Genomic DNA, 27,669 nt, shown 5'->3' with positions numbered 1-27,669 from the left:
TCGTGGCTAACATTCTTTTGTCAACAATCCCGCACTCGCCGTTTGATTGGTCTCGTCTAATGCGCTGCTCTGCGAACGACTCGGTGCTCGCGACCTCTGTAAGGGAAGGTAAGGCAATTCGGGTGAGGTCTCATAGCCCGTTGGGTCTTCGCTGTGAAAGCAGGTCTCTTGTTCCTGGCGACGTCACAGCCTCTGCGTAGCCATGGTAACCGCTTGGAGCTGCTGTGCAGCCCCTGGCAGGGCCGTGCGCTGTGTGAAGACACGGGTAGCGCAGGGCCTGCTGCTGTCTGAGGGGCAGTGATTGTATACACGGCACTGTGTGCTGACAGCATTGTGTGGCTCATACTGTAAACCGGCTACACGAAATGCATAGTGACAGACATTGTGCTGCCACTAGTAACAGAATCATTCACATCTACACTCAATGTTTCGATATCTTATTATGGGGGAGTCTACTTTGAGGATACCTAATAATAATAATAATAATAATAATAAAAAGGAATTAGAAAATAATAAATATATATATTTGTTTTATTTAATTTCCACAATAAGTGTCCTCCAAGTTGGTCTCTATACTGTATATGTATATAGAGAGAGAGATTGGATTAGCTGGATTGGTTCAGTAGACAAGTTGCCACAAAAAAAATTAAAAAAACCCCACAGTGTGCAATGAAATCTGACTTCTTTTTAAAAGACAAATGTTTCCTCTACTAATTAATCTAATTGGAATAACTGTCATGAATAGAAAAATATTTAATGTAGATTCCGGTTTTCTGACACACTACAAAACGTACTGTAATATAAACATACATCTTTTCTTTTCTTTTTTTTGTTAATTGCATGGCATAGGAAGATACATTTACTAATATCACAGTAAAAAAATAAAAAGACATATCCACATTTTCGTAGTAACAATTCACAGGTAGTATCTTTATAGTAGTGGTGATATAATGATATCACTAATAAAGGAAGGAGACTACCTTGTGCAACTAAACGGGGTACCAGTACATTGAGATGTTAAATTGTTCTCCTTTTGGGAAAAAAAATTATCGAGACTGTAAGTGAAGAGCTGGCTCTCAGAAGATCAATAATAACTAATAGGGGAGCTCTAGAATAAGGAAATTGCTTGTCAGGCTAATTGGCTAGTACATGGGTCAGCAACCTACGGCACGTGTGCCATGCACGGCACTCTAGGTGCTTTTAAATGGCACTCAAGGCTGCCAAAGCTAAACTGGCTCATCAGGAGTCCTTAGTACAAACTGAGTGGTTAGGGGCAATCCTCAATTTACGCTTTTCAGCACTTATAGGAAGTAACCTCAGATCACTTTATCCCAGTACTTGTGAATGGGATTAGAGCAGCCCACAGAACCTACTGCAGCTCCTGCCCTTATCCTGTACCTGGTCAGCCCGGTCCACACTGGACCGCACGGAAACCACAAACACTGCTAGATATACACTGAGCTTCCGAATAAGTCTCCCCCTCATACAAATAATACAAACAGCCCCCCACAGACAAACACATCACCACAACACATTGACAAACCACATACATGCACACAGCCCTACAAGCAGCCTGTCACATACAGTACCCTAAGCAGCCCCTCACTAAAACACACCAAACACACATTGTGACATATTACACAAGCAACCCCCATACACAGCCCACTTTTACAGGGATCATATACAATGCCACAAACTACTAAAAAAAGTTAAATGTTAAAAAAAATCAAGACCTCAAGGTGGTTTATGTCTGGATACTCGCAAACTTTAATTATATACAGGAGGCTCCTGCAGGGTGTAGCAAACTATTAACAGAGTAGGAAAAAAATTAATTCTGAAGTAAACAGAATTTGCAATAAAGGAAGTTTAAACATTAGATGACTCTTTACAGGGGAATTATTAAGGAAGGCTGTGCAAGTCACATGCAGGAAGGTGTGACTAGGGCTGTATAAACAAAGTGGTTTAATTCTTAAATGGCAGAGATGTGAGGTGTGAAAATGCAGGGGTATGATATATATATCAAAACGGCTTCTTTAAAGGACCACTATAGTGCCAGGAAAACATACTCGTTTTCCTGGCACTATAGTGCCCTGAGGGTGCCCCCACCCTCAGGGACCCCCTCCTGCCGGGTTGGATGAAGAGGAAGGGGTTAAACTTACCTCTTTTTCCAGCGCCGGGCGGGGAGCTCTCCTCCTCTTTGGCTGAATGTGCATGCGCGGCAAGAGCCGCGCGCGCATTCAGCCAGTCTCAAAGGAAAGCATTCATAATGCTTTCCTATGGACGCTGGCGTCTTCTCACTGTGATTTTCACAGTGAGAAGCACGCAAGCCCTCTAGCGGCTGTCAATGAGACAGCCACTAGAGGCTGGATTAACCCATTTATAAACATAGCAATTTCTCTGAAACTGCTATGTTTATAGAAAAAAGGGTTAACCCTAGCTGGACCAGGCACCCAGACCACTTCATTAAGCTGAAGTGGTCTGGGTGCCTATAGTGGTCCTTTAAGCTAGAGATGTTTTGGTGAATATAGTGTCCCTTTAATATATGCACACATAATATAATAGTGGCCAGTTAAATGTAACTTGCAAAAAATAATTCAAGAAGAAATGAAACATTTCTTGCACTAAAGTCAATTGCATCTGTTGAGTTGGTAAGTGCTCCGATTTAATCAGATTGGCAATTGAGCTCTGGAAAAAGGTGTCTATTATGTTTCTTCATCTTGTCTCGAAAGAAAGGACTTGTTAGAGGGAAGGTGTAGAAATAAATCAAAGTCCAAAATATACTAGCAATTATTACACAGCAAATTTGACCACTGGACAGAAAGATTCATAAGGTGAAACCTCTCACTTTATAAATGAAATGACATGCCCCAGTAAAATCCCATTAGGAATCCTAAATGAAGGCTATGGTAACTTATTTTACACATTAAATTGTGTTGACTTGAGAATGGTCATAAACAAAAAAAATACCTTAGAGTTGGTGGGGGTGGGGGAATCTCAATTTTGGCAAAACTGAAGATTGTCTTCCAACTGTGCTATTTTTATATACATTTTGCACTGTAATCCTCAAATAATTCTAATGCTCTGTTTCATGAATACATCCTCATAAATTTCATTCTACAGGTAAGAGGATGTTCAATACATGGTAACATAATATGAAGAAACACTCAAGTCAGTCAAATAAATGCTTTCACACTTCCGATTTTCTGCTGTAAATACAAATTAATGTAAAATCCTTCTTCAAATTGGGCTCCAAAACTGGTCTTTTCGTTAAAAATAAAACTAACAAAAAAAAAAACACAAACAAAGTTATCTAGACTGTTTTAAAAAAAATATTTTGTAATTTTAATTTTTTTTAATTTTTTTTTTTTTTGCACACTTCCACTTATCTATACTATACATCCTCTCCACACGCTTAGAAAACCAGTGGTAATTAAGATAAATAAATAATTAATAATTTTAAAAAACAAAATTACGATGTAGGGAATGTTGCTTACCTGTGGGAATTATTCACGAATGACAAATTGCAGGAAATTGCAAACACAATTAAAACACTTAAAAAAATAGTCAACTTATCATTTTAAAAATAATCAAGCTGCAACCATAGCTGAACTGGATTTTGTTTACATATATGCTGCTTTTGCCGAAATTTTGGAATTCTGCATTCAAATCACAACGCAATTTGCAGTTTATTAACTAAACCACTATGTTTCCATCTTCTGCTGGAGAAATGAATCTTGCGTTATTGTTCCTACCTTTTAGCTTGTGGGGGGAGAGATATTTGTAGTTACACAGTATAACTTATAAAAATATCCTTGTAACATGAAATGTGGTACACAAACATATTTCTAAATCGGAATCCAGAAGCCAATTTTAGGGACCATTTTACTGTGAATATATTTAATAGACACGTACATTAGTTTCTTTACAAAGTTTTCAAAATAGAAGCTCACATTTCCATTTATAGTAGCCATCTTTGTGGGTATTATCCAAACATTGTGTCCATCTTGGCTTTGGTTCATGGTATTTTATTTCCTTCGGTTTTTTTAAGGTTCTCGTTCGATCATCGTATGCTGGATTTTACAGTAACACTGACATGTTTGGCTGTTACAGAGCCTCAAGCAGGTGAGCTATTAAGATGAACTAAGACTTTAAGGTTCCATATTGCTGTGCATGTACTTTTAGTTGACATGGAATCACTTGTCATGGTGTTCCCACAGTGCCCCCTGCTGTTTATCACCCACTTCTAAAATGAAAGGGTTTCAGCTTTAATATTCAGTGGAGGCTAGATCTGAGGCACCCCTTCACAAAGTTATGTCAATCCTCCCATCGCACTGTACAGTGTTCCATTGGGTCTTGGTCTTTTAAGCACTTTTAACAGCTCAGAATATATTAAATGAATGATCTGTTCATTAATGGTCTCTACTTTTGCATATTCTTATAAAGTCATTTATGTGTCATGCACATCGGCCATTGTTTTTAACTATATCTTTGTTTGATCAGATTATCTAAGAATATTGTTTTAACTTCCTTAAAGAAAATGTAAGGTGACAAACACACATTGAATTTGTAAAGCACGTTTAAGCACACCGTTAATGATTAGTCTAGATCAGTAGTTCTTAACATCTGGATTAGAAACCAAATTTGGGACACTATGCTATTGAATGGATCCCCATTTAGAACATGGTATACCATACTCCTCAAAGCTCAAGAAACTTCCCACAATAAATTGTCTACTGTACAGTATAGACCCATTTTTTTTTTTATACTACATTACAATGGAAGAATGTCCTGTACATAAATTGGGTTGATGTCCAAGAAGGTTAAGAAAACTAGACAATGTGCAGGCAGATATCATATTAGTTAAGATGTAAGCGTGTCACTAGGTTTTCCTCTACAATTATCTAAGCTGGACTGAATGTAGACATTATTGGTAAGTAGACCACCAGACACCTCCATCTCTCCTGGTTATGTTTTTTTTTTTTTTTTTTTTACTTTAGGTCAAAGGTGAACCACAGCTAGTAGAAACTTCAGTATTATTCACCTCCTTTCAGTATGGTATAATCTAGTGTTTAAAGCATTTCAGCTACTGGATAACCTTATTAAAAGCCAGCTCACTTAAAACAATAATTGCACTTAATTATCAGGAAAGGTCGTCTTAACAATGAAGCAGAAAAAAATGCTATTATGTAAAAGGGCAAATAGCATCATTTTAGCATAGCAGTAACTGTAAATTGGCGTCCTAGACAAAAAAAAGAATAGTGATATTTCGGTGAAATCTGTTATTAACGAACAAATTGCTGTCGTATTAATTAGCCATCATGAAATAATGTGTTGTACATTGATTGACAGCATACATTGCCACAGAGTACCCACTGCGTGCTTTATATACAGTCATGGGAAAAAGAAAGTATACCATCTTTAAATTCTATGTTTTTACATATCATGGCATAATAACAATCATGTGTTCCTTAGCAGGTCTTAAAATTAGGCAAATACAACAACAGATGACATATTACACTGCGTCGTGATTTGTTTAGCACAAATAATGCCAACATGGAGAATGTATATTAACCCCTTAAGGACCAAACTTCTGGAATAAAAGGGAATCATGACGTGTCACACACGTCATGTGTCCTTAAGGGGTTAAGGAAAGGAGGATGGCTATAGAACTAGAAAGATCCAGTTCTGGAGCCAAGGCAAGGACTAAGTGGGCAACAACTAAAGGGCTTGACCCAACGCAATAAATATTAGAAAATAGAGAAAATCCCAAGAATCAAGGTGTTCGGAGAGGAAAGCAAAAATCCATCTACCAGAACACACTCGACTGAGGGTGTGCCCACATATAGGGTATTCACTCCCTTGGTGTACAGAGTAATTGATGTACAGAGTAAGGAAAATAATAAATCTTTAATAGAAAAACGTACAGAGACTAAAAAAATCCATGGGGTATAGGAGTGGGGATTGGTCCATGTGGCTGTACTGACGATGGGGGGGGGTACAGGACAAATCACTGTAGAGAGTACTGCACCAAAACCCCTAGAGGCTATTTGCTCATGCTAGCATACGGTAAAATAGTGTCTACCTAGATGTATATAGCACCAAAACACAGATCAACCCTATAGTGCCAGAGTGTCTGCATAAAATGTAGCCCAACTGTATATTCTGGGGGGGATACCCTATAGTGCCAGAGTGTCCTTCCCTGGAGTATATGGTAAACCGTGAAGATGCTGACTGCACTGGTGAGATAAATCGGGATCAAAGGCATGCAGTGTGGGGGAAAAACAATAAAGTCAAAATAGAATTTTCTATTTTGACTTTATTGTTTTTCCCCCACACTGCATGCCTTTGATCCCGATTTATCTCACCAGTGCAGTCAGCATCTCAGCATCTCCACGGTTTACCATATACTCCAGGGAAGGACACCCTGGGGTCTGGGGTATCTAGGATTTCCCTATAGGAAAGCACCAAAAGTCGTCTAAACACCCGGAGGTCCCTGTAGTGGCTGTCTGGTAGACAGCCACGAGAGGTGGAGTTAACCCTGTGAGTTAATTATTGCAGTTTCTGAGACTTACCACTGTAGGCTTAAGGATGATGGGACATTGCACCCAGACCACTTCAATGAGTAGGAAGTAAAGTTGGTTTTTCACTTAACCAGGATTTGTGAAGAGTAGACCATAGAGTTATATTTTATCCATATTTTAGACCAAAATGGACAAACTGAAAAAAAAAAATACTGAAATACTGAATAAGTCAATTGCAGTCATATAGTGACTTATTTCAGCCTGTTCACAGCCACATTCACAATATTGTGAACAGGATGTGTGCTGCAACCTCCCTAGTTGCAGCCATAGCTCAAGGGAAGATGGGAACTTGTTATGTGCCTGCTCAGCTTGTGCAGACTGGGACTGCAGCATTTATGCATAGAAAAGAGGTTGTTATGATGCTTAAAGTGACACCTTAGCTTGCCTACAGGTAAGATTTGCAAAATTCTTTCTTTGATCTTCTAAAGCCAGAGAATGTTGTGTTTGACATTTTTTATTTATCCTTTTTCAGACTGTGTTGGGGTAATCAGAAACATCTTCTCCAAGCCAGATACCTGTCAGGTGCAGATGCGATCAATGCATTAAGACCTTTTTATTTTGCAGTGCATCCAGATTTCTTTGGTCAGCATCCAAGAGAAAGGGTAAGTCTTTGCATGTTTCGCATAGTCTTGAATGTTACTTCTGTTTGTTTTAAAGGGACACTATGGGAACCAAACAACATTAGCTTGCTGAAGCAGTTTTGGTGTATATATCATGCAGTCTCACCATTCAATTCACTGCCACTTGGGCGTTAAATCACTTTGTTTACACAGCCTTCCTAAACACTTACTGAAAAAGAACCTAGACATTCTATGTTCCTTTATTGCACAGTCTGCTAAATCTGGAACTTCTTATCTCTTGCTCTGATATTAGCCTTATAGAGCCTGCAGGAGCCTCACATATGTAATTAAAGTTCAATTTATGGAGCAGTAGATACAACTACTAAAGCAATTTAAAGTCTGATTGAAATTTAAGCCATTTTTTTTTGTCTCGCAGGCTCTGTGAGTTAGAGAGGGGAGGTCTGTGCATAAACAGAAACAAAACTTATTTAACTCCTAAATGGCAGAGGTTTGATCAGTGAGATTGCAGGAGCATAATCTATACACAAAAACTGTTTCATTAAGCTTAAGTTGTTTTGGAGCCTATAGTACCCCATTAATGTAAAAATAATGTAAATTAATATTAAGAATTGTACTAATTATATATACACATGAAGTCTTGATTTGTTAAATACACTCCGGAACCATAACCACTTTATTGAGGGGCCTGTAGTCCCCCTGGCACTGTCTTACATTCAAAGAGATTAACCGTAAATATGTCTTCCCATTCACTGGTATGTGGCCTCACTTCCTGCGCTCAGACTAATGCAAAAGCATTTGCTCGAGCAGCGGAGGGGTGGCAGTGATGGGTTGAGTGTGCCAGCTAAATGTTGAGTGTGCCAGCTAAAAGGTTGAGTGTGCTAGCTTTCTGTCTATCACATGCTGTCCATGAGGAATAAATGCGTGTGCATTTTGTTTTCTTTTAGCTGCAATGGGCAGGGGGAATCAGCTTCTCACTCTCATTTGCTCCTTTGCTGCTCATCTATTGCATCTGTATTTGCCCAAGAATAGGAGGAGAGGCAGCAGAGCAGTGCCCGGAGACGCATCTTCAGTAAAGAAAGGAGGCAAGGGTACTCCAGGCACATAACCACTTTTGTCATATAAAGGGGTTATGGTACTCCATTTGCTGAAATAGTAAATCCCATCCTTCCCTCCATTGCCCTCTCCCTCTCCAACTCAAAGCACTGGCATTCGCATTGTGCTGGTGAAACAGTCCAAATACTTCAGTATGTGAAGCATTTGATTAACCCTCACGAGGGACGAAGTGACATTGGATGGGGCCTGGGTAACTTCGCAGTAAGAACTCCAGTAAGTAAATATTTTGTTACAACTGCATCAATTTGCAAAAATGGCTCCATCTATAATCCCACCTCCTGGTTCAGTGACATCAAAGGGGAAAGTTATGCTTCACTCTGGCTATCAGATTTTGTACGCTGTATACACACAGGCCCAAGTATAAGAGATTATACTGCAAGCCTGCCTGCACACAGCCATTAGTATCTTATCGTATATTATAAAGACACATTTGTTTGTGGGGTACCATTGGACAGTAGATTGTTTGTGGAGCCCAGATGTAGTGAAGTTATCACTTATGGGATTAACAGATTGAAAACTTCTCAACCAGGATATGTAGTCAGGAACAGGCTGGGTCAGCAATAAATAGAAAACACAGGCTTGTTAGGAAATTTATTGCAGTTATTGGTAGCACCAGTTAGTGTTCTAGATAACATACAATGAACTTTAGCTGGATTGCAAAATCATGTTCCATAAAGACCTGGCATACAATATAACATTGCTCTGTTGAGCTTTACTGTGCCTTTAAATATGTCGTTCCCTTCGCACATGTGAGATAGAAAGCATAATTGAGACCGTGTGGAATCAGCTGCCTCAGTACTCCCAGCAAGGAAGGCCAATACAGAGTGGACCAGGTCATGGACTGCAAGCTGGCAGAGGCCCTGAAAAGGGAAGGATAGTAAGTGCTGGATCTTGACACCATACATACATTGTCAGCACAAATTGTTACAGTTCGTATCAAACGAAAGACATCTGTAATTCACACAGATCTGATCAGGCAGTTGTATTCAGTTCTATTTGTGTCGCAGGACATACTTGAAAACAAGAGAAATCTCAATATATGCTTCCTGGTAAACTATTTTATAAATAAATATAATATATCCTAGACCTGACACCGAAATGTTATTTATTCCATGAAAGAATAATACCCCACACAACAGCCAGGAAAAAAATTAAAAAGTGTCAATTCTCTGGCCTAAAACACTAATCCGCTTGTAAGAGAGCACTCGGGAGACTTAGTAGTGGTCAAAAGTACTGCCGCTTTATTTTAAGCAGCTAGCATTTTACACATTACACAGAAAAAAAAGTCCTCTCTGGGACTTTTATCAAGACATTGCCAAAACAATAGTGCAACGTTTAAGTACGTACCCAAATTTAACCTATAAAGGATGGTGGTAAAGTCACGTGCCTTAAATGAAACAAGGTAACTATGGAAACCATAACCATGCCTCTATCAAGGAAAACGTGCTACAGCACGGAGAAAGGTACGTAAGAAAAAACGAATAAATGAAAATACAAGTATAAATGCAAAATCTAACCTGAAGGTCTGTCACACATAGTATGCACTACTCCAGGAGGGAATACATATATTTAATCTAATATATTAAATGTAATAATGTTGGCAGAGGTATATCAGGGGTTAAATAAATTGTCAAATAGGGCCCTAAAAGCTAAAATGCAATACATGGATAATTGGCAAAACCCTTTTATTATTATTTATTATTAAGATTATTATTTATAAAGCACCAACAAGTTCTGTAGAGCTGTACAATGGGTGGACTAACAGACACGTATTTGTAACCAGACAAGTTGGACGCACAGGAAAAGAGGGGTTGAGGGCCCTGCTCAATGAGCGTACATGCTAGAGGGAGTGGGGTATAGTGACACAAAAGGTAAGGAGAGAATAATTTGGACTCAAAGAGGACCCAAGTTCGTGGTAACATGGCGCAGGCTCTGGAACAGACCTGGGGCATGGGAAGTACCTCACCCCGACATACAGCATGGCTCATGAACTATCCCCACATGGCAGCCCACAGCCCAGCAGGGGTATAGGCTGAATGACCACCTGACTATGTTGACACACAAGGCTGACTCCCGGAACAGACCACCCCACCATTACAATGATAAATGGCTGAGTTGCATATTCTTTTTAGTTTTATCAACAGAAGTTTACCTGCTTCTGCTAGCTCACATGTGTGCTTTTGTGTTATAGTGAGATTAAGTGGTGAGAGGGGAGCACTGTAAAACTGCGGTACCTTTCAGCCGCGCAGTGATTTCATGTGTATGCTCTAGCGGTCACTATTTAGTTTGTTTATATATTCATAAGCCTTAAAATGTTCCTAGCTTGTTTTATCTTTTTCAAAAAACTATTAACTAACCTTTTCACACTTTAGACACCCCTATAATGCTTGTTTAATTGTCTTGAACTATGCCGACTCTACGAGATATAGTGCTGTTAGCTGGTGCCTTTCGAATGCTTGATATGGAATACCAGCCTGTATTTCCTACAGTGGCTATGCAGGCCGGTTTATAACTCGCAGACACAATCTTGTACTAAATCTAAACTTAAAACCACTCCGCATCACTCTAACGTTTAAACAAAACTCTGCCGACAATCTTTCTGTTCATGTAAAAAATAAAAAATGTGCTGTACCATCATGCCACTCATTGCAATGCTATGAATATGCCTGCAGTTGCTGTCGTGGCCCTGCACGCTTGTCTGTAACTTATATGCACATGCAAAAATAAAGAATTGAAAAAAAAAAAAAAAGGTAAGGAGAGGGTAGAAAAGTAGATTGCTAGGATAGTGTTCATTGAGGGTTTAGTGTTTTGTTTTGCTGACCGTTTCAGGAGAGGTAACAGGGTGCGGGGAGGGAAAGCTGTTCACAGTTTAATTGATACGCTTTCCTAAAGAAGTACGTTTTCAAAGATTTTTTTTTTAAGGAGTGGAGATTGGGTGAAAGTCTAACAGAGAGGGGAAGGGCGTTCCATAAGAACGGTGCAGCCCTAGAGAAGTCTTTAAGGTGAGCATCAGAGGTTGGAGTACGTACAGAGGTTAGACGTAGGTCTCCAGCAGAGCATAGGGGACTAGATGGGACATATTTGTGTATTAGTGAGGATAAGTAGGTCAGAGCAGCATTGTGTAGAGATTTGTAAGCAAGTATCAGGATCTTAAATTGAGTCCTATATCTTAGGGGAAGCCAATGTAGGGACTGACAAAGGGGGGAGGCAGGGATACACACACAGATGCAAAGTCAGATATATCAATTCACAGTATCCACAAGCCTACAATATTTATAATTGTGTATGCATATAATTCAATGATTTGTTCAGAGGAGGCTCAACCCAAACCATAAATGTGAAATTCCAACTTGTTCATGCAAAAAAATGTAAATCTGATTCATAAAGATATGTGTGGTACCTTCCTTGAATTTTGTTATAGTATAAATTACTTTGGAAGTACGCTCCCCTATCGCTTCCACGTAAGATGCAACTTATGACTCATGAGACAAACTTCTATTAAAATGTAAAATCTCATTACATCCTTCCAAAAAGCGATTATTTTTGCCCATGACCTTATTATATTATAACACAGTTTACAGATCTCACGTCGAAGTATAGTTTAAGTGTGTTTTGTTTTTTTTCTCTTAAAGGAAATTAATGAAAACTCTCTAAAAAGATTAAATGGCTACTTGGAAAGTCTTCAGAAACCAGGGTTAAGATCTCACAAACCTGCACAGCTCACATTCTATGTCCGAGAAACTGAACAGAATGCTGTGAATATTCAAGATCCTGCGAGAGCACTAGGTAAGATGTTCTATACAATGCATGATATTATGTATCTATAAAAAAACTGAGCACAGCCAAAAAACACTTTGCAAACCACCAAAGGCTGTGCTAATAAAATATATAATCAAGCAAGAAGTGCAGCCCTGTTTGCACTTTACCAAACATGCCTTTTGAAGTTATGTTTGGGTCACATCTTAAAATACAGCAGTTCATTGCCTTTGAATATGTGTACCATATTCCCGATTGGGGATCAAAACCTGAATCACTAAATAGGATTTCCTTGCAGTCTGTAGAATTTCGAACAGTAAGTTTCGCTTTACATAACAGTTTTGGAGTTTACAGTATTACTTTTATGTAACAGGTAGTACATACTAATTGGTCGTATTCTTTGTTGCCCTCCATAAAATCATATCTGTTTAATATAAACGTTTTTTTATTGTTGTAATTTGGAATATTTAGTTATGGTTCCTGTTTAATGAATTAGGCTAGAAAGAACTTAAAGGAGCATTATCGGGTCAGGAACACAAACATGTATTCTTGACCATATAGTGTTAAAACCACCATTTAGGTGGCTTGCTCACCCTTAGCCTCCTTAGGAGGGGTTAAAACTCACCTTATTTCCAATGCAGCGTGGGCCCGCCGGCACTGGCCTCGCCCCCATCCACCTCCTTGGTGACATCATCAGAATTTACGCCAAATTTTTAGCCAATCCAGTGCTTTTCTGTAGAGAATATTTACTTCCCATAGGGAAAGCTTTGGATTGGGTGAAATTGGCAAAGAGGCAGGATGGAGAGCATAGAGATGCTGAACGGCAGTGGTGCCTACTCATCAGCACTGCCCCAGGAAGCACCTCTAGTGGCCATATAAGGAGTGGCCACTGAAGGTGACCCTAGGGGCAATGTTAACACTGGCTTTTCTCTGAAAAGGCTGTGCTTGCATGAAAATACCTGAAGGGAATAATTATACTCACAAGAACAACTACATTAAGCTGTAGTTGTTCTGGTGACTATAGTGTCAATTTAATGTGTTTTATATCAAGAGTGGCCAAAAGGTAGATCCCCCAGCTGTTTTTGAACTACAGCTTACATGTTGCTTTGCTAGCTTCAAATTGTTGCAGTATCACATCTGCTATGCATCGACTTCTTGGCAAAAAGTGGTTTTTGTTAACCACTTTGATCCTTAATTTATTTTTCTTGGTTTCTTGTGTTTTGTTTTTCCTTGCATTCGATAGAATTTCGAACAGTCAGTTTCACTTTGCATACCAGGGACCTTCGAAGAACTGTGTTAGATATCCTTAATTCATGCAGCTTATCCACGGACCATGTACAGGACATTGGAGCCAGCATGGAGTCTCAGCCACAGAAAGACCCACACACATTTTACAGGCCCATAAAGTGGGACAAGACCTACTATACATTCACTGGCTTTAAAGATCCTGAAGAGGAGCTAGAGCAAGCTCAGCGCGTTGAAACCACTATTTCGTATGTACATTTATCTGCTCTTTTTATTACAAATATTATTTGTACCGTATTAAGAAATTACAATGAACTATACGTTGGTTAATTTCTTGAAATACCCTGTCACCACAAGCTTACCTTTCTCCTATTGTTTCCTGTTTCCCCTTTCAAAATCTGTTCTTTTCATTTCTAATCCATTTCTCTTTAAAACATAAGACAGGTAGCGGCTACTTTGTCTTATGAATTTTTCCTATGCTTGACAAATCTTGAGAAAGGGTCGAGCTAAAGGCAAGTGCCAATTTCTTTCTCAATTAACAAAGGTAAGTTTGAGGTGACAGAGCCACTTTAAAGGAACACTGAAGACACAATTTTATTGGCATGCAAAATGTAGACCGTGTTGCAATAAGTGTGTATCTTCTTTTTCCGCAACATACCTTGTGTTTCATTTTTTTTTTACATGGTTGCATAGTTGTCTAGGCTTAAAAAAAGACTAAAGTCCATCCTTTCAACCTTGAAACTCATTAAATAAACATTACTACATTCATTTACTTAGGTACTTAGTAATATGCTCTCAGAGACACTTCAACTTCCAGACCAGAACTAGTACCAGAACAAGACCCAACATGTTGAAACTGTACAGTCCATGGCTGGTTTCTGGTCACTGTTCCTTTTGGATCGAAACCAATGCTTTGTTTAAATTTTTTTTTTTTTAAATGCATGTAGATAAGATCTGGTCTGTCACAACTATCACAGAACACATTCTATTGTAGATCGGTTGGCGTTACATCCAGTGTCCACACCTATCCCCTCACCTGTGGGATTTTCGGATCTGATCTATAACGTTTTTGTCTGTTACAAATACGATCTTGCTCTGGTACCACAAACTTACCTTTCACTTATTTTCCTCTCTCAGAATCCGTTCTTCTTTTCAATCTTGTTCTTGTAAAATACATAAGACCAAGTAGGGGAACAATTAAAAAAACAGTTGCCCATGACAGATCCACCTTAAGTCCAGTAATGCTGGAATTCATATATTTTATAGGTCAGCTTTGTCTCCTGACATATAACTTAAAATGTGTTCTATGTCAGTCTGTATTTATTCTACGGCCATGTAATGATCCTTGTATATTTTCTTTTAGCCCCTGGTTAGAGAATAACCATGATGAGGCCCTCAAGAAGCTACACTCGAGCTTACCATTGAGAGAAGAACTAGAACGCTTAAAGCAAGAGCTCTCTCGTGAGCTTCACTTGTCAGACGTGCGGTAAGAGTTTGACAAAATTTAATCTGTCATGTTCCAGTAATTTCCAGTCTGTGTGTGTGTGCACTCTCCAGGTCCTGTTAAAGTGATTTACCTGTATTCAAATTTGTGTACAAATATGTCCCGATTGACGTTTCGACCCCTATGGGTCTTCCTCAATATATATATATATATATATATATATATATATACACACACACACCAAAAGAGTTGCGGTGGGGAAAAAAGTGTGGATGAAAACCCCTTCCACCTGAAGTAAGTGGATAGTTAATACATTGCTAAACACAAATACACACATATACAATGCCAGACACACACAATGATCCATGCAGGCACACACACTGACACATACACACACACTGAACTATGCAGGTACGCACACACTGACCTATGCAGGCACGCACACACTGACCTATGCAGGCACGCACACACTGACCTATGCAGGCACGCACACACTGACCTGTGCAGGCACGCACACACTGACCCGTGCAGGCACGCACACACTGACCCGTGCAGGCACGCACACACTGACCCGTGCAGGCACGCACACACTGACCCGTGCAGGCACGCACACACTGACCCGTGCAGGCACGCACACACTGACCCGTGCAGGCACGCACACACTGACCCGTGCAGGCACGCACACACTGACCCGTGCAGGCACGCACACACTGACCCGTGCAGGCACGCACACACTGACCCGTGCAGACACGCACACACTGACCCGTGCAGACACGCACACACTGACCCGTGCAGACACGCACACACTGACCCGTGCAGACACGCACACACTGACCCGTGCAGACACGCACACACTGACCCATGCAGACCCACTATGAGCTATACAGACAAACATCCGACCCATAAGGACACACACTGGCCCATACAGACTAACATACACAAACATACTGACTGAAGCAGACTAACACATTCTCTGACACACATCTTACCTCCATTGCATTAGAAAATAGTTTGACCGGGCGGGGCCTGACCGCCGAACTGGATGGACGCGTGGCACCTCGGCTCCCCGAGGAATCCCCGAAAATCAGCCCTAAACAACCCCATCTCGCCTGAAAAATCATCAGCACTAATAAGAAGGCAAGGGGACCTAAGCATGAACCCTCGGGGCGGCTGTTGGCTCCCGTCCTGCGGCGACGCGGACTGAGAGGCGGGCGGGATTGCGGCCTGCCGTGAGGCCCTGGTGGGGGAAGCGGCCGATCCCCTGCGCTTGGTCCGACGGGACCTCTCGCTTGCCTGCAGAGGGCCCCGTTCTCCCCCCCTGTGGGCCGGGGGGGTTATCCCGGACCCCACCGGGGAAGTGGAGATCACCACCCATGACAATTGAACAGGGGGAAAAACCTAACCTGAAACCGCATGACACAAGATGGCCGCCGCGCCTACTACAAGCCACAACATCGGAGCAACGGCTGGGCGCCGTCTGGGAACTGACGCTGACAAGTACACAGTGTACTGAACGCGGCCCGCTGGCAACAGAGTATATCGGATAACCCTAAAAGGTACATACTCACCACGCCGGCTCAGCTCGTTTCACAGCATCCGAAACAACACCTCCCACTGCCACCGGCGGGTCTGTGGGGACTATATTCGGACTCTGACCCTGCCTAGACATAGCGGAGCGATGGACACTGGCACAAGCGCTACTCCCAACCCAAGGCTGGTAACAGCGAACACACTCCTGGCCGGCAGGTACCCAAGCATTTCAAAGCATGAAACAAGGAACTTGATCACAACCAGACAGCCAGCCGGCCAGACACAGCTGCAGGAATGACCAAGCGACTGCCAACCACATACACCTAAAGTAACAACATATCACTGTGTAATCTTTATTTTAGTGCACTACTCTTAACACCACATTGAATTCACTACAGTGGATTTTTACTTATGCAGCCCCGGAGCCCCCCACAGAAAGCACTTAACATGCATAATGCTTACATATGTACCCAACTTGACAAGCCCGGCTCTCCACTGTCCCCTGGTGGTTAAATCTACAGAAAACTGTAACTGATGTTATTTTGCAAAGCCTGTAACCCAACATGCTTAAGCCATACTATTTTCTAGCTCCATGTCAATAGTGAGCATGTTCGCTAATCCCTTTCCGTTTGTTTAGCCTGTGTTTTAAAGGCTTACAGCAAAAACCTACTCAACTAAGCTAGAAACAGAAAATACTATTATCAGGAAATTCGCAATGTTTAGCAAATACTACACCTGTTATTCACCTATGGTCTAAGCTTGTTAATATAATATAAAAAGAGGTTGATAATCCTAGGAGATTTCTGTAATCTGTTATAGTGACCCTAATCTGTACAACTCTTGCAAGTCTCCCTCTCTTTTTTCTGTACCACAATAATCACTTACCTCAATAAAATAAAGAATTAAAAAAAAAAAAAAGAAAAGAAAATAGTTTGACTACTTGCTGTAGTGCCAGTGGTCTCATGACACCATAAACACTATAGTGATTTTGATTTTTCCACATAGTTTGAAAAAATCCTTCTTAAATCCAAAATCGCAGACATATTTCTCGTTGAGACAATAATTAGTAAGCCCACAAATTAACTGTTATGCCCTTGAATATTCTATTTGTCCAAAAAAGCATTTAGATGTGATTATCGAATCTGATCATTGGTGGGGGGGAATCTTTAGGGCAGTTAACTCCACATTTTCATTGTTTATACTGTAGATAACCCTTTCCTTTGCCATAGTTGAAATCTCCTTTCTTCAAGTCTAATTAGGTGACCCCTTGTCTTTTGTGAGCAGACACCAGACAGCTGCCTGTGCTGGCCCTGTATTTAGTGGTATAATGTTATCATATCCCTTTTAAGATTTACTTGTTTTTTTTGTTATTTGCACAAGTTTTCTATATTTTCTTCATAACTAAAAGCTTTCATTCCCTTTTTATTTATTTTTTTATTAAAGTTAGGTACATACATTAAAGCCATAACACCAAAAAAAACCAACAAAAGGTTTTTACATTTTCAGTAAAATGGAATTTAAGGAATGAGGGTGAGGAGAGGGATACAAAGGGTGAGTAAAGGAAATGAGGCCCAACTGCAAGAGGTACTACCAAGGACATCACAAGGTATCAGGTGTGATTGTCTTCCCAAGCAAGCCAAGTTGTTATACATGAGGGTAAAGTATGGTGCATCAAAGCAGTGAGACGGCCATCAGTTTATTTTCTTTGATTAGAGTCAACACTTCTCATCTATGCCTCTCTCTATGCATAATAATACCTCACTGGCCTACCTACTTATCTTAGCTGTTTAACATTGCTGCCTAGTCTGTTGTCTATTTATTCCAAGTTGTTCTTATTTATAATTTTTTTTGACTCGGTACAAATTATGATATACATTGCTTGAGTGTTTCTCCTCTCAAAAACAGATAACATTTTAGTGTTAAACCTCATCTGCCAATTGCTACCCAGTACCCTAATTTGTCCAAATCCCTCTTCGGCCCAAATAATATACTTCTCACACTATGTTACCTAGTTATGTGTCATCTGCAAGTTGACACATGATTTTCAGGATTGTTACTAAACAGAACTAGAAACCCAAGTACTCTTCTACTGCTTTGTCTAACTTGAAGGTTTTCTATTTACTACTCTTACACTCTATCTTTAAACCAGTGCACACTCCAACAAGAAAAATCTTAATCTAAACTGATGCTTTTCATTTATACATTAACCTTTTTTTGTGGGATCATATTGTAAATTAGTAATGTTTACCTTTTTATGTTTGTGTATTTTGATAACTACAAAATAAAACAAAAAGACTTATAAGAAATCCTTCATCCATATACGCAGATGGCAGAGAAGCTGGGGTATTGCTCATCGGTGTAGTCAGCTACAAAGCCTTAGCCGCCTAACACAGCAGAGTCCCGAGTCTCTAAAGATGGCTAAAGGTAAATATTGTAAATCCCTTTATATTCACCATTGTGTCCGTGGTACACCACCAAAAATATCTGTTCTACAACAGTATCAATTTTAAATGACATATTTTACAAAACATGTCTTGAGCTCATTTACTCGATTGCTCTGGGTTTCCAATGGTATTTTTTGGTGTTTGTAGTTCCAACCATTTTGGCTTCCTCCTTCACAGCTATATGGAGATGAAAATTATGGGTATGTTTAAATACTTTTACTCAGTACCTTCTTTACCTTTCCAGGTCGCACTGTGATATTTACAGACTGCACGGGCTTGAGTGCAACTGGTCATGTCATGTTGGGAACCATGGATGTCCACCATCATTGGACTGAGGTGATCAATGATAATGAAAGTGGTCAAAGTTGTCTCAGTAATACAAAAAATACCAGCTAACAAGATATCACACATACACAAAGGTAGATGTTTAAGGCAGTAAAAGTGCAACAATTATTCCACTACTTCAAGTAATCAATTAACAGAGCAATGCAGATTTTCTTTGTTGGATTGTTATCATTGGTATGCATTATATTGTAAATGGCCAAAGTCTCATCATTGAGTGTAATGCAAATGAGCAACACTCTGCTGATTTAATTTATTTGTTCGTTTATTTTTATTTTTTACAACAGCACATGTTGATTGTTCAAAAGTTTTTTTCTTAAAGGTGGTCCGACTAAGTAATATTCTTTATTTATTGATCAGACCTTTCCAAAACTAGGTTGATGGTTACGTTCATTTTTTTAATAATTTTTTGTGGCTAACAGAAAGATGATTTAAAAAAAATAAAAAAAAACACAATGTTGGTTAAATGCATTATTTTCTTATTTCTGAATATACAAATTTAAAAGATGCATTCCTACTAAACTGATCTTACAATATCTATTTGTGTGCATGTATTCTATTTCTAAATCAGCTAGTGGCCTTTACTTAAAAGGACACTGTCATTATCTAAAACAGCTTGCAAAAGCTTGTTTACATTTTTTACTTGTTTAAAAATATCTTTCAAAATATCTCCAACTACCGAATAAAGTAAAAAAAGCATAGCCAGTTTAGAATTAAATCTAAAAACCAAAGGCAAAACACAGCATATAGCTACTAAACCAATACAGAACTTTATTTAAACCCTAATAGTCAACAAATTACATCGGTAGAAAATAAAACACTCTGTGTTCTTGCATGGAAAGCAATGAAAAAAATGAAAAGATTTAAAAAAAAAAAAAAAGATGGGGGGGGGCGGGGGTTTAATGAAAAAAAACTTGGTACAAATCAAGTAAATATGTGTACACGTGAAGATGAGCATTATGAGTTTTGATGGCTTATTGGTCATTTTAATTTGTATTTTTTTTTAAATTCTTTATTTAAGAATATTCAAAATAATTGTACATAGAGTGCAGCAGTAGTCTGGTCTCACATAAAAAGTGCGTAGCGAATAAGAACAGCACCGGTCATTGTCCTTGAACCGAGTTTTACATTTTATCCAGAAAAATGGGTGAGTAGCCCACATATAAATAAACAAAACCATGGAAGTTTAAGCTTTTCTTAACGGTGGTTCAACCAAGTAATATCATTCATCAAATTATTAAACCTTTCCACGACTTAGGTTGATCTTTCTTTTCTCTTAAAGAAAGATAATTAAAAAAGAAATGTTGGTTATATGCATCATTTTCTGCTTTCTATAATTCTGAATATACACATTAAGACAATAAAATCCTTTTTTATAAATTCGCAGCAGTTATTTTTATTTTTTAATTTAACAATGACTAATATGAAATTCCCTCCACCTTCCAATCTCTCATTAGATGGCATTAGAGGGACATTCTGAGCAACCTAACCACTGCAGTTGAATGTAAAGGTCTAGCCTAGAGTCCATTAGTACCATGCAACAGTTTAATATCAAACCATTTAAGAATGGTTTGCTATACACAGAGGCTCTTAACAGGACCAAGAGCCCACCCTGATTTCAGCCACATTAATAATGAAGAAATTGGCACTTTTACAATAGCAATGTCCATTTCACCCAACATGGGCAACATTGATTGACTGTGAACTCTTCTACTTACCCATCCAATAACCAAATTCTGCAAAGTATGAATCCTTTAAAAACAATATCCATATTTTACATTAAAGCATCACCGGTGAGCCTCTATGAATCAAAGCGTGTCAAATATGAAAAGGGAACTGTCACTTTCAGGATTTCAATATTATTCTTACTTATCCCTAGATTTTATGTAAAATATATAATATTAAATGTAGACGTCCACATGTCTTTTCGCCTACAACTGGGCACCTCCATCTTGGCTCCTTGTCAATCATTTATTTTTAGGGAATCCGCTTAGAGAAGGCAAACACAGAAGAGGAGAAATGAAACAATGCTTCTATTTCTCATTATATGATCTATATTCACTGTTAATATGTTTAAGATTACAACAGTAATGTGTTTTTTTTTTTTTTTTCCTTTAGCTGTTTGAGAGGTTGCCCAGCTATTATCAACTAGAGAGGAAGTTGCAGTATCTGCAGGAACGTGTGAGTCTAATTTTGGGTGGCATTGAAATGGTGTACATTGAGGAGCTGCAGCCAATGTTGACAATAGAGGAGTACTATGCAACATTAAATGCATTCTACAACAAGCTTCTTAACAGAAGAGCACTGATCCACCCGCGTAGCCTTCGTGGCCTACAGATGATACTGGATAAGTAAGTGATTAAATATCTATAGTTTTTGTAGTGAGGGATATGCATATGCTGTTCTCAGATATGAAAAAGTGGAGGAAAAAAGTGTTGGTACTGTGTGTATAATAAAATGTGCTTTCCCAAAACTTTTACATAAACATTAAATATAAATCGTGCAAAATCTATACCCAGTCTCTACATACACAAAATGCATATTATAGTGGGAGGTTTAAAATGATATGATCAACAGTATCTATAAACAATATATATAATTTTTTATATTCACATTACACAGTGTGTGCTTTTTTTCATTTGTTTAATTCTATATATACATATATCTGTTCTGGATACTGTTGATCATATCATTGGAAACTATAATAAGTATTTTGTGTATGTATAGATTCTTTTCTCATATATGCCTGTTGCTTTTTATTTTTTATTTTATTCTTTATATTTGAACAGACATGCAGATAATACAATGTTAGTTGATAAATACCTTTCAAAACTGCATATTTAACCATATGATAACAGAACTATAACATGCAAAATAATTTGGCATTTTTAACAACTGCATAATCACTAGATATGTTTATTTTGCCAGGTGTGCAGTTGATACTCTGGAAGTTCAAAATAATTATTTGAACTTAACAAATATAATGAAAAGAGTTCGAAAATGTAAAAAAAAAAAAAATGTAAAATGATTTCCAAGAATGCATAGAGTTGGTAGGCTAAGGCTCTACAGGTTCATATTGCTCCCATTAAGCCCAAATCTTATGGAATGTACATAAAGTGAGCTGGTTGCTTTTAAAAGGACAAACATGCCCAGGGGTCTAAGTCAAAGTGTCTTTGGAAAATTGTATTATAATCGCTCTCTTCGCCTCCCTCCAGAACCTAGCCACCCATGGGAGGACCACCACATGTGTAAGTATGTACCCCTTTTCTCACATAACCACCAACAGGTGCCAGTGGCACTTCTACCAATGTGACAAAGCTTGAGTTGTAAACCAGCAGAACATTGTCTTGAATGTCTGTTTCTGAAGGGTTACACACATGCCTTCCATATTCTCTCCCAATCTCTCCTCTCCAGCATCTCCCAGCCCTATTGATCTACATATCTAAGCTTCCCCCATTCATAACGAGAGATTAATGTGTTGATATAGTATAATAATCAACCCTGTCGGAGTAGTTTCCCCTATACATAATTTTTTGAAAAAGGTCAGGGAGTGTGGGCAGCCAGTTTTACTTCTTCCTGTTTGGCGAAATATATCATTTGGAGGCATCTAAAATAATCTCCAAGCAGGGTGGTGTTGACTGCTGAGAAAAATAGCTGATTGAACTCTTTCTCCTTGAAAGCTTTGTGACAAAAGCACAGTTTTTTTCTGATTGCCTCAGTGAAATGGGGAAATTTAACAAGATCTTCCAATTCTGGTAAGGCCCCGGAACTGAAGAAGGGCAACTTTCCTCCTCTCTCTGCCAATTCCTGGTGACACCTAAAGAAGACATATTTGACAGGCTAAGAGACAATGACAGTCACCTACCGTGAGTGTCCTCTGCAACTAATCCCATATTTGTCCCCAGCCACATTGGGTTACTGCAAGACCCTAAAGCCATTGACAAGGGTGTGCTAGTCCCAGAAGATTAGGTATAGCTGACAGATGCTGACTGCTTATTGTTATTCATGGCATCAGTTCACACAAGATCTTGTTCACACAATAGCTCCTACTAATCTTAATACAGCCCTCTTTACCATGATGATTTCCTGAAAAGATTTGTGACCTAGTCTATCACTGTGCCATAGCTAGCAAGACTCAGGAGTTAACCTACAAGATCCTATGTTGGTCAGTGGTGTATTTAAGGTTTGTGCTGCCCTAGGCATGTCGAAACTCGGGCACCCCCCCTAATCTAAATTTGCCCCACCCCTTCCTGTTCAGGACCAAAACGCACTTTCACTGACAGACACAAACTGATACGACTCAGTGACATGCACACCCTCTCAGATATACATACATACATACACACATATCCTCACTGATTTGATCAGTTTTATTTGAAACACACAGACACATGCACTCACTGACAGACACATGCACATACTTACAGACACTCACTCACAGACATAAACTTATAGACACAAACACACTAACAGACAAACTCACATACACATGCACACACATTCACTCACAGACATTCACTGATAGACACATACTCACAGACAGACACACGCGCTCACAGACAGACGCGCGCACACTGACACACACCCTGATACTGACACACTCACATACATTGCCTCACACACACAATAATTTCATTAAAATCCACCCAGGGCCCCTACCTTTGGGAGAGCAGGAGTGGATTCTTTACTGGGGTCCAGAGGGGCTGATGTCCCGAGGATCCAGTGTAGGTGCTGGGCTGTATGGCTGGCTGTGCAGGCTCCTGTGCTCCTCAGTGGGCGGGCGGGCAGGCGTCTGGTCAATGTTGGCGATGAGGGAGCTATGATCTTCCTGCTCAGCTCCCTTGCTCGGCCCGCAGTGATGCCGGGAGCCAGAATGATGTCATATTCTGGCTCCCGGCATCACTGCGGGTCGTGCAAGGGAGCTGAGCAGTAAGAGCAGGACAGCGCTCCCTTGCCGCCCGCCTGTAGTACCTAGTATTTCCCCTTCTTACATATGGGTAATCATCACTTTCCCTTTAACCTATACAAGCACCTGAACAGTTTGATCATGGTCACACTATTGAGGAACAGCTCCTTAACATGCCCTATGGTATGCACACTTACATCAGTTTCCTGCCCTGCCCTGTGTACACCAGCCTTGGTACAGTGAACAAAGGGTTCATGTCCTAAGCCAAACATAGTGTAAAGTGAACACTGACAACAGACACAAATGCAATGTTCTTGTTCTTGTTTTATAAGCTCTGCTTACCGTATCCTGTTTTTAAAGTAACAGTCCATTTCACTTACTCATTGTGTGTGTCAGGCAGTGCCTTCATTAGTATAATTAGGAGGGGTTGTTTGATTTCTTCTTATTATGCTTTAGATAGGCAGATAACACTGTCGTTCAGAATCGCTGTGGATGACAACTCCGTTGTCACCACAGCAAAGGGTTTAAACTAATTATCTCATCACCTAAAAACTACTGCAGAATTTTTTTTTCTCAGTGAGAAAATATTATAAAACTCATTTATACTCTAAGTCTTTGAACAACCTTGTGTTTGTGATTGTTTTCAGGTCTGAGCATTTTCTTTGCCTTTTTTATGTATAGAACATTGATCTCTTTGACATAGGTAAGGACTGATAGGCTTGTATTTCTTTTGGAGATTAGATCACAGTTAAATGTTTGCTTTTCCTGATGAGGTTTCCTTTGTGAGTGGGACTAACCTATGGTAGTAAAAATCATGTGCGTTTTTCTTTTACCTGTCATTGTAGTGATCGGTTTGTTCCTCGGGTACATGAAATGGGGCATTTTAACATACCTACAACATGTGATTCAGCAGCTCTACAGTGGTTTCTTCTGACTCATGCAGGAAAAGCCAGGGAAAAACTGAAAAGGAATGATGAGTAAGTCATTTTATTCTAGAAAGTATATGCTCTCACTTTTTCATTTTCTAGTTTAGCCCATCTAATCACCTAAAGACAATATTTGCAATATTTTACATAGAGTGCCTCTGATTTTTCTGTTTTTTTTTTATTATTTTTTAATTACATCAGAGTATGGTATTTGTTGTTTCATTTCTTGTGTAGTCATAAGTGAAATTATCAAATACCAAATCATCATATGTATTGTTCGGTTTCTCCTCTCTCTATCACTTATCTACATACTCTGTTTCTTTTTCTTTTTTTTTTTTTCTTCAACTTAACAATGTTACAATTTTATTTAACAATCAAATACATAACAAACTGACAAACAGATGACAGACATTTGCTCGGTTCGCAGAGCAACAGAAGAAAAATGGAGGAGATAAATTCGCATATCAGGCTCGAAGGAGGGTGTTTTTCGGTTCGGTTCGGCATTCCAAAATTCGGGACTTTCGCACTTCGGCAACTTCGGAACTTCTACACTTCGGAATTTCGGAACTTCGTCATTTCGCAATTTCAAGACTTCTCTTGCAGCCGCTTGGTAGATAACTCCCTAATTCCCACAGTATTAGGGAGTTATCTACCAAAAGGCTGAAAGACCTAAATTGGTATTGCAGCCAAATTTACTAATACTAAGTAAAAATTACTTAGTATTAGTAAATTTTTCCATTACTCGCTATACCGTGAGTAGGGGCATGTCTAGTAAACAGTGAGCAGCCTGTGGCTGCTCACTGTTTAAAAAAAATAAAAATAAAAAAAACACATGCGAGTGGGAGCTTTTAAACAAAAGCGGGGACCTATTGCCCCCCCCAGCCCCCACCCCTGAGCGGCGGGTGGGGGCCCTAAATACTAATAAGGGGGGGACCTAATGTCCTCCGCCCTGGCCCCCACCCCTGAGCGGCGGGTGGGGGCCCTACAGTAAAATAAGTGGGGGGGACCTAATGTCCTCCCCCCCTGCTCCCACCCCTGAGCTGCGGGTGGGGGCCCTAAATTGGAATAGAGGGGGGGACCTAATGTCCTCCCCCCTGACCCCCCACCCCTGAGTGGTGGGTGGGGGCCCTACAGTAAAATAAGGGGGGGACCTAATGTCCTCCCCCCTGGCCCCAACCCCTGAGCGGTGGGTGGGGGCTCTAAATACTAATAAGGGGGGGACCTAATGTCCTCCCCCCTGGCCCCCACCCCTGAGCGGTGGGTGGGGGCCCTAAAAAAATGTGTCCCCCCTCCAGGTGACTAGGGGTCCCCAAACCCCTAGTTACCCCCTCCCCCTCTACCTACTCCCCTCACCCTAAAAATAATGAGGGGGGGGACCTTTAACTAAGTACCTGTAAAAAAAATAAAACTTACCATTCGATGTCTTATTTTCTTATAAAGCCTTGCCCCGCCCTGCAATTAGGCTCAGAGCACTCTGATTGGTGGGTTTAAGCCATCCAATCAGAGTGCTCTGACAGGTAAATGAAGAGACTGACAGGTAAGTCTCTACATTTACCTGTCCCAGCACTCTGATTGGTTGGTTTGAAATCCACAAATCAGAGTGCTCTGTGTCATTTTACACAGTGTGGGAAAGTTCTTTGGAATTTTCCCACGCTGTGTAATTTGACTCATAACACTCTGATTGGTTACTTAATCCACCAATCAGAGTGTTATGAGTCAAATTACACAGCGTGGGAAAATTCCAAATAACGCCACGGGAGAGGGACCCTGAGGGTGGGAGCACCCTCAGGGCACTATAGTGTCAGGAAAACCACTATGTTTTCCTGACACTATAGTGATCCTTTAATTCCTGATATGTTTTTGTTAAAAACATAAGACAAAAGTAGGGACTACTTTGTCCTATGTATTTTTCCTACGCTTGACAATTGTGACAAAGAGTGGAGCTTAAAGGGACATTATAGTCACTAGAACCGCTGCAGCTTAATGAATTGTTTTGGTGTCTAGATCCTGTCCCTGCAGGCTTTGCAATGTAAACACTGCCTTTACATAGAAAAGTCAGTGTTTACATTGTTGCCTAGTAACACCTCTAGTGGCAGTCACTCAGAACACTAGAGGTGCTTTTTATTTCAATGTTCTGAAAAGTGGTAACATTTTAGATTCTATTCTAGAACATGTGACTTATAACTGCCTCTATCACACATTAATTCATAAATTAAACACATACCACACAAAGAGAAAACCAAAGTATTACATAGAAAGTGGTGTGGTGGGATAGATGAGCCCTAACGAAATCACTTTTTCTTGCTTACAAAGGTTAAAGATTGTGGAGCGAGAGCTGACCAAAGCGTGCCAGACCAGATCATCCCTCAGTAGGCTGTACAAGGAGCCCAGTGTTACACGTGTGCAGATGATTGAATGCTGTAGACGCTTGATTGAAGAACCTTTACCTTATTTGTCCAACATGCACTTATGCATCTCACACTATTACTCTGTGCTGCAGGACGGTGATTTGTGCATCCCGTGGAATTACAAGAGCTGACCTAGGACAACTACAATGCTAAAAGTTGGGCACCTTCCTCAGAACTCTGCTGCAGTTTTCTTTGTGTGCAATGGTGGGAGTCTGTATTCCTATAGATTCATTTATATAGGGACCAGACATGTTATAGCTCACAACATGCCAACATTCTGAGCTTTAAGATGGATATGTTCAATTACTGCTTACATGCTAAAAGGGCATTGCTGATCATGATCATACAAATTATGCCAAAAATGACCATCCGGAAGACAAATTAACTAATGTA

At 39.8% G+C, this 27,669-nt stretch overlaps 1 protein-coding gene across 3 annotated transcripts; it reads left to right on the top strand.

Moving 5' to 3' along the window:
• Positions 1-27,669, top strand: TCAIM (T cell activation inhibitor, mitochondrial). 3 transcript variants are annotated; one of them, XM_063452226.1, is made up of 11 exons: positions 1-108; positions 4,049-4,122; positions 7,146-7,183; positions 11,908-12,061; positions 13,275-13,524; positions 14,640-14,762; positions 18,577-18,674; positions 18,939-19,030; positions 21,155-21,387; positions 24,788-24,919; positions 27,182-27,669. In XM_063452226.1, the coding sequence occupies exons 2-11, from the start codon at positions 4,068-4,070 to the stop codon at positions 27,405-27,407; spliced, it is 1,401 nt and encodes a 466-aa protein (XP_063308296.1). In that variant the 5' UTR covers positions 1-108; positions 4,049-4,067; the 3' UTR covers positions 27,408-27,669. The 3 variants fall into 3 exon arrangements, with proteins under 3 accessions (XP_063308296.1, XP_063308294.1, XP_063308297.1); XM_063452224.1 differs by having other exon boundaries at positions 7,054-7,183; XM_063452227.1 differs by lacking the exons at positions 1-108; positions 4,049-4,122; positions 7,146-7,183 and having other exon boundaries at positions 11,972-12,061; positions 13,351-13,524.

The sequence above is a fragment of the Pelobates fuscus genome, chromosome 4 (assembly GCF_036172605.1).
Source record: "Pelobates fuscus isolate aPelFus1 chromosome 4, aPelFus1.pri, whole genome shotgun sequence".
NCBI lineage: Eukaryota > Metazoa > Chordata > Amphibia > Anura > Pelobatidae > Pelobates > Pelobates fuscus.
The sequence above is the reverse complement of the archived record's forward strand: the minus strand, read 5'-3'. Positions and strand labels throughout refer to the sequence as shown.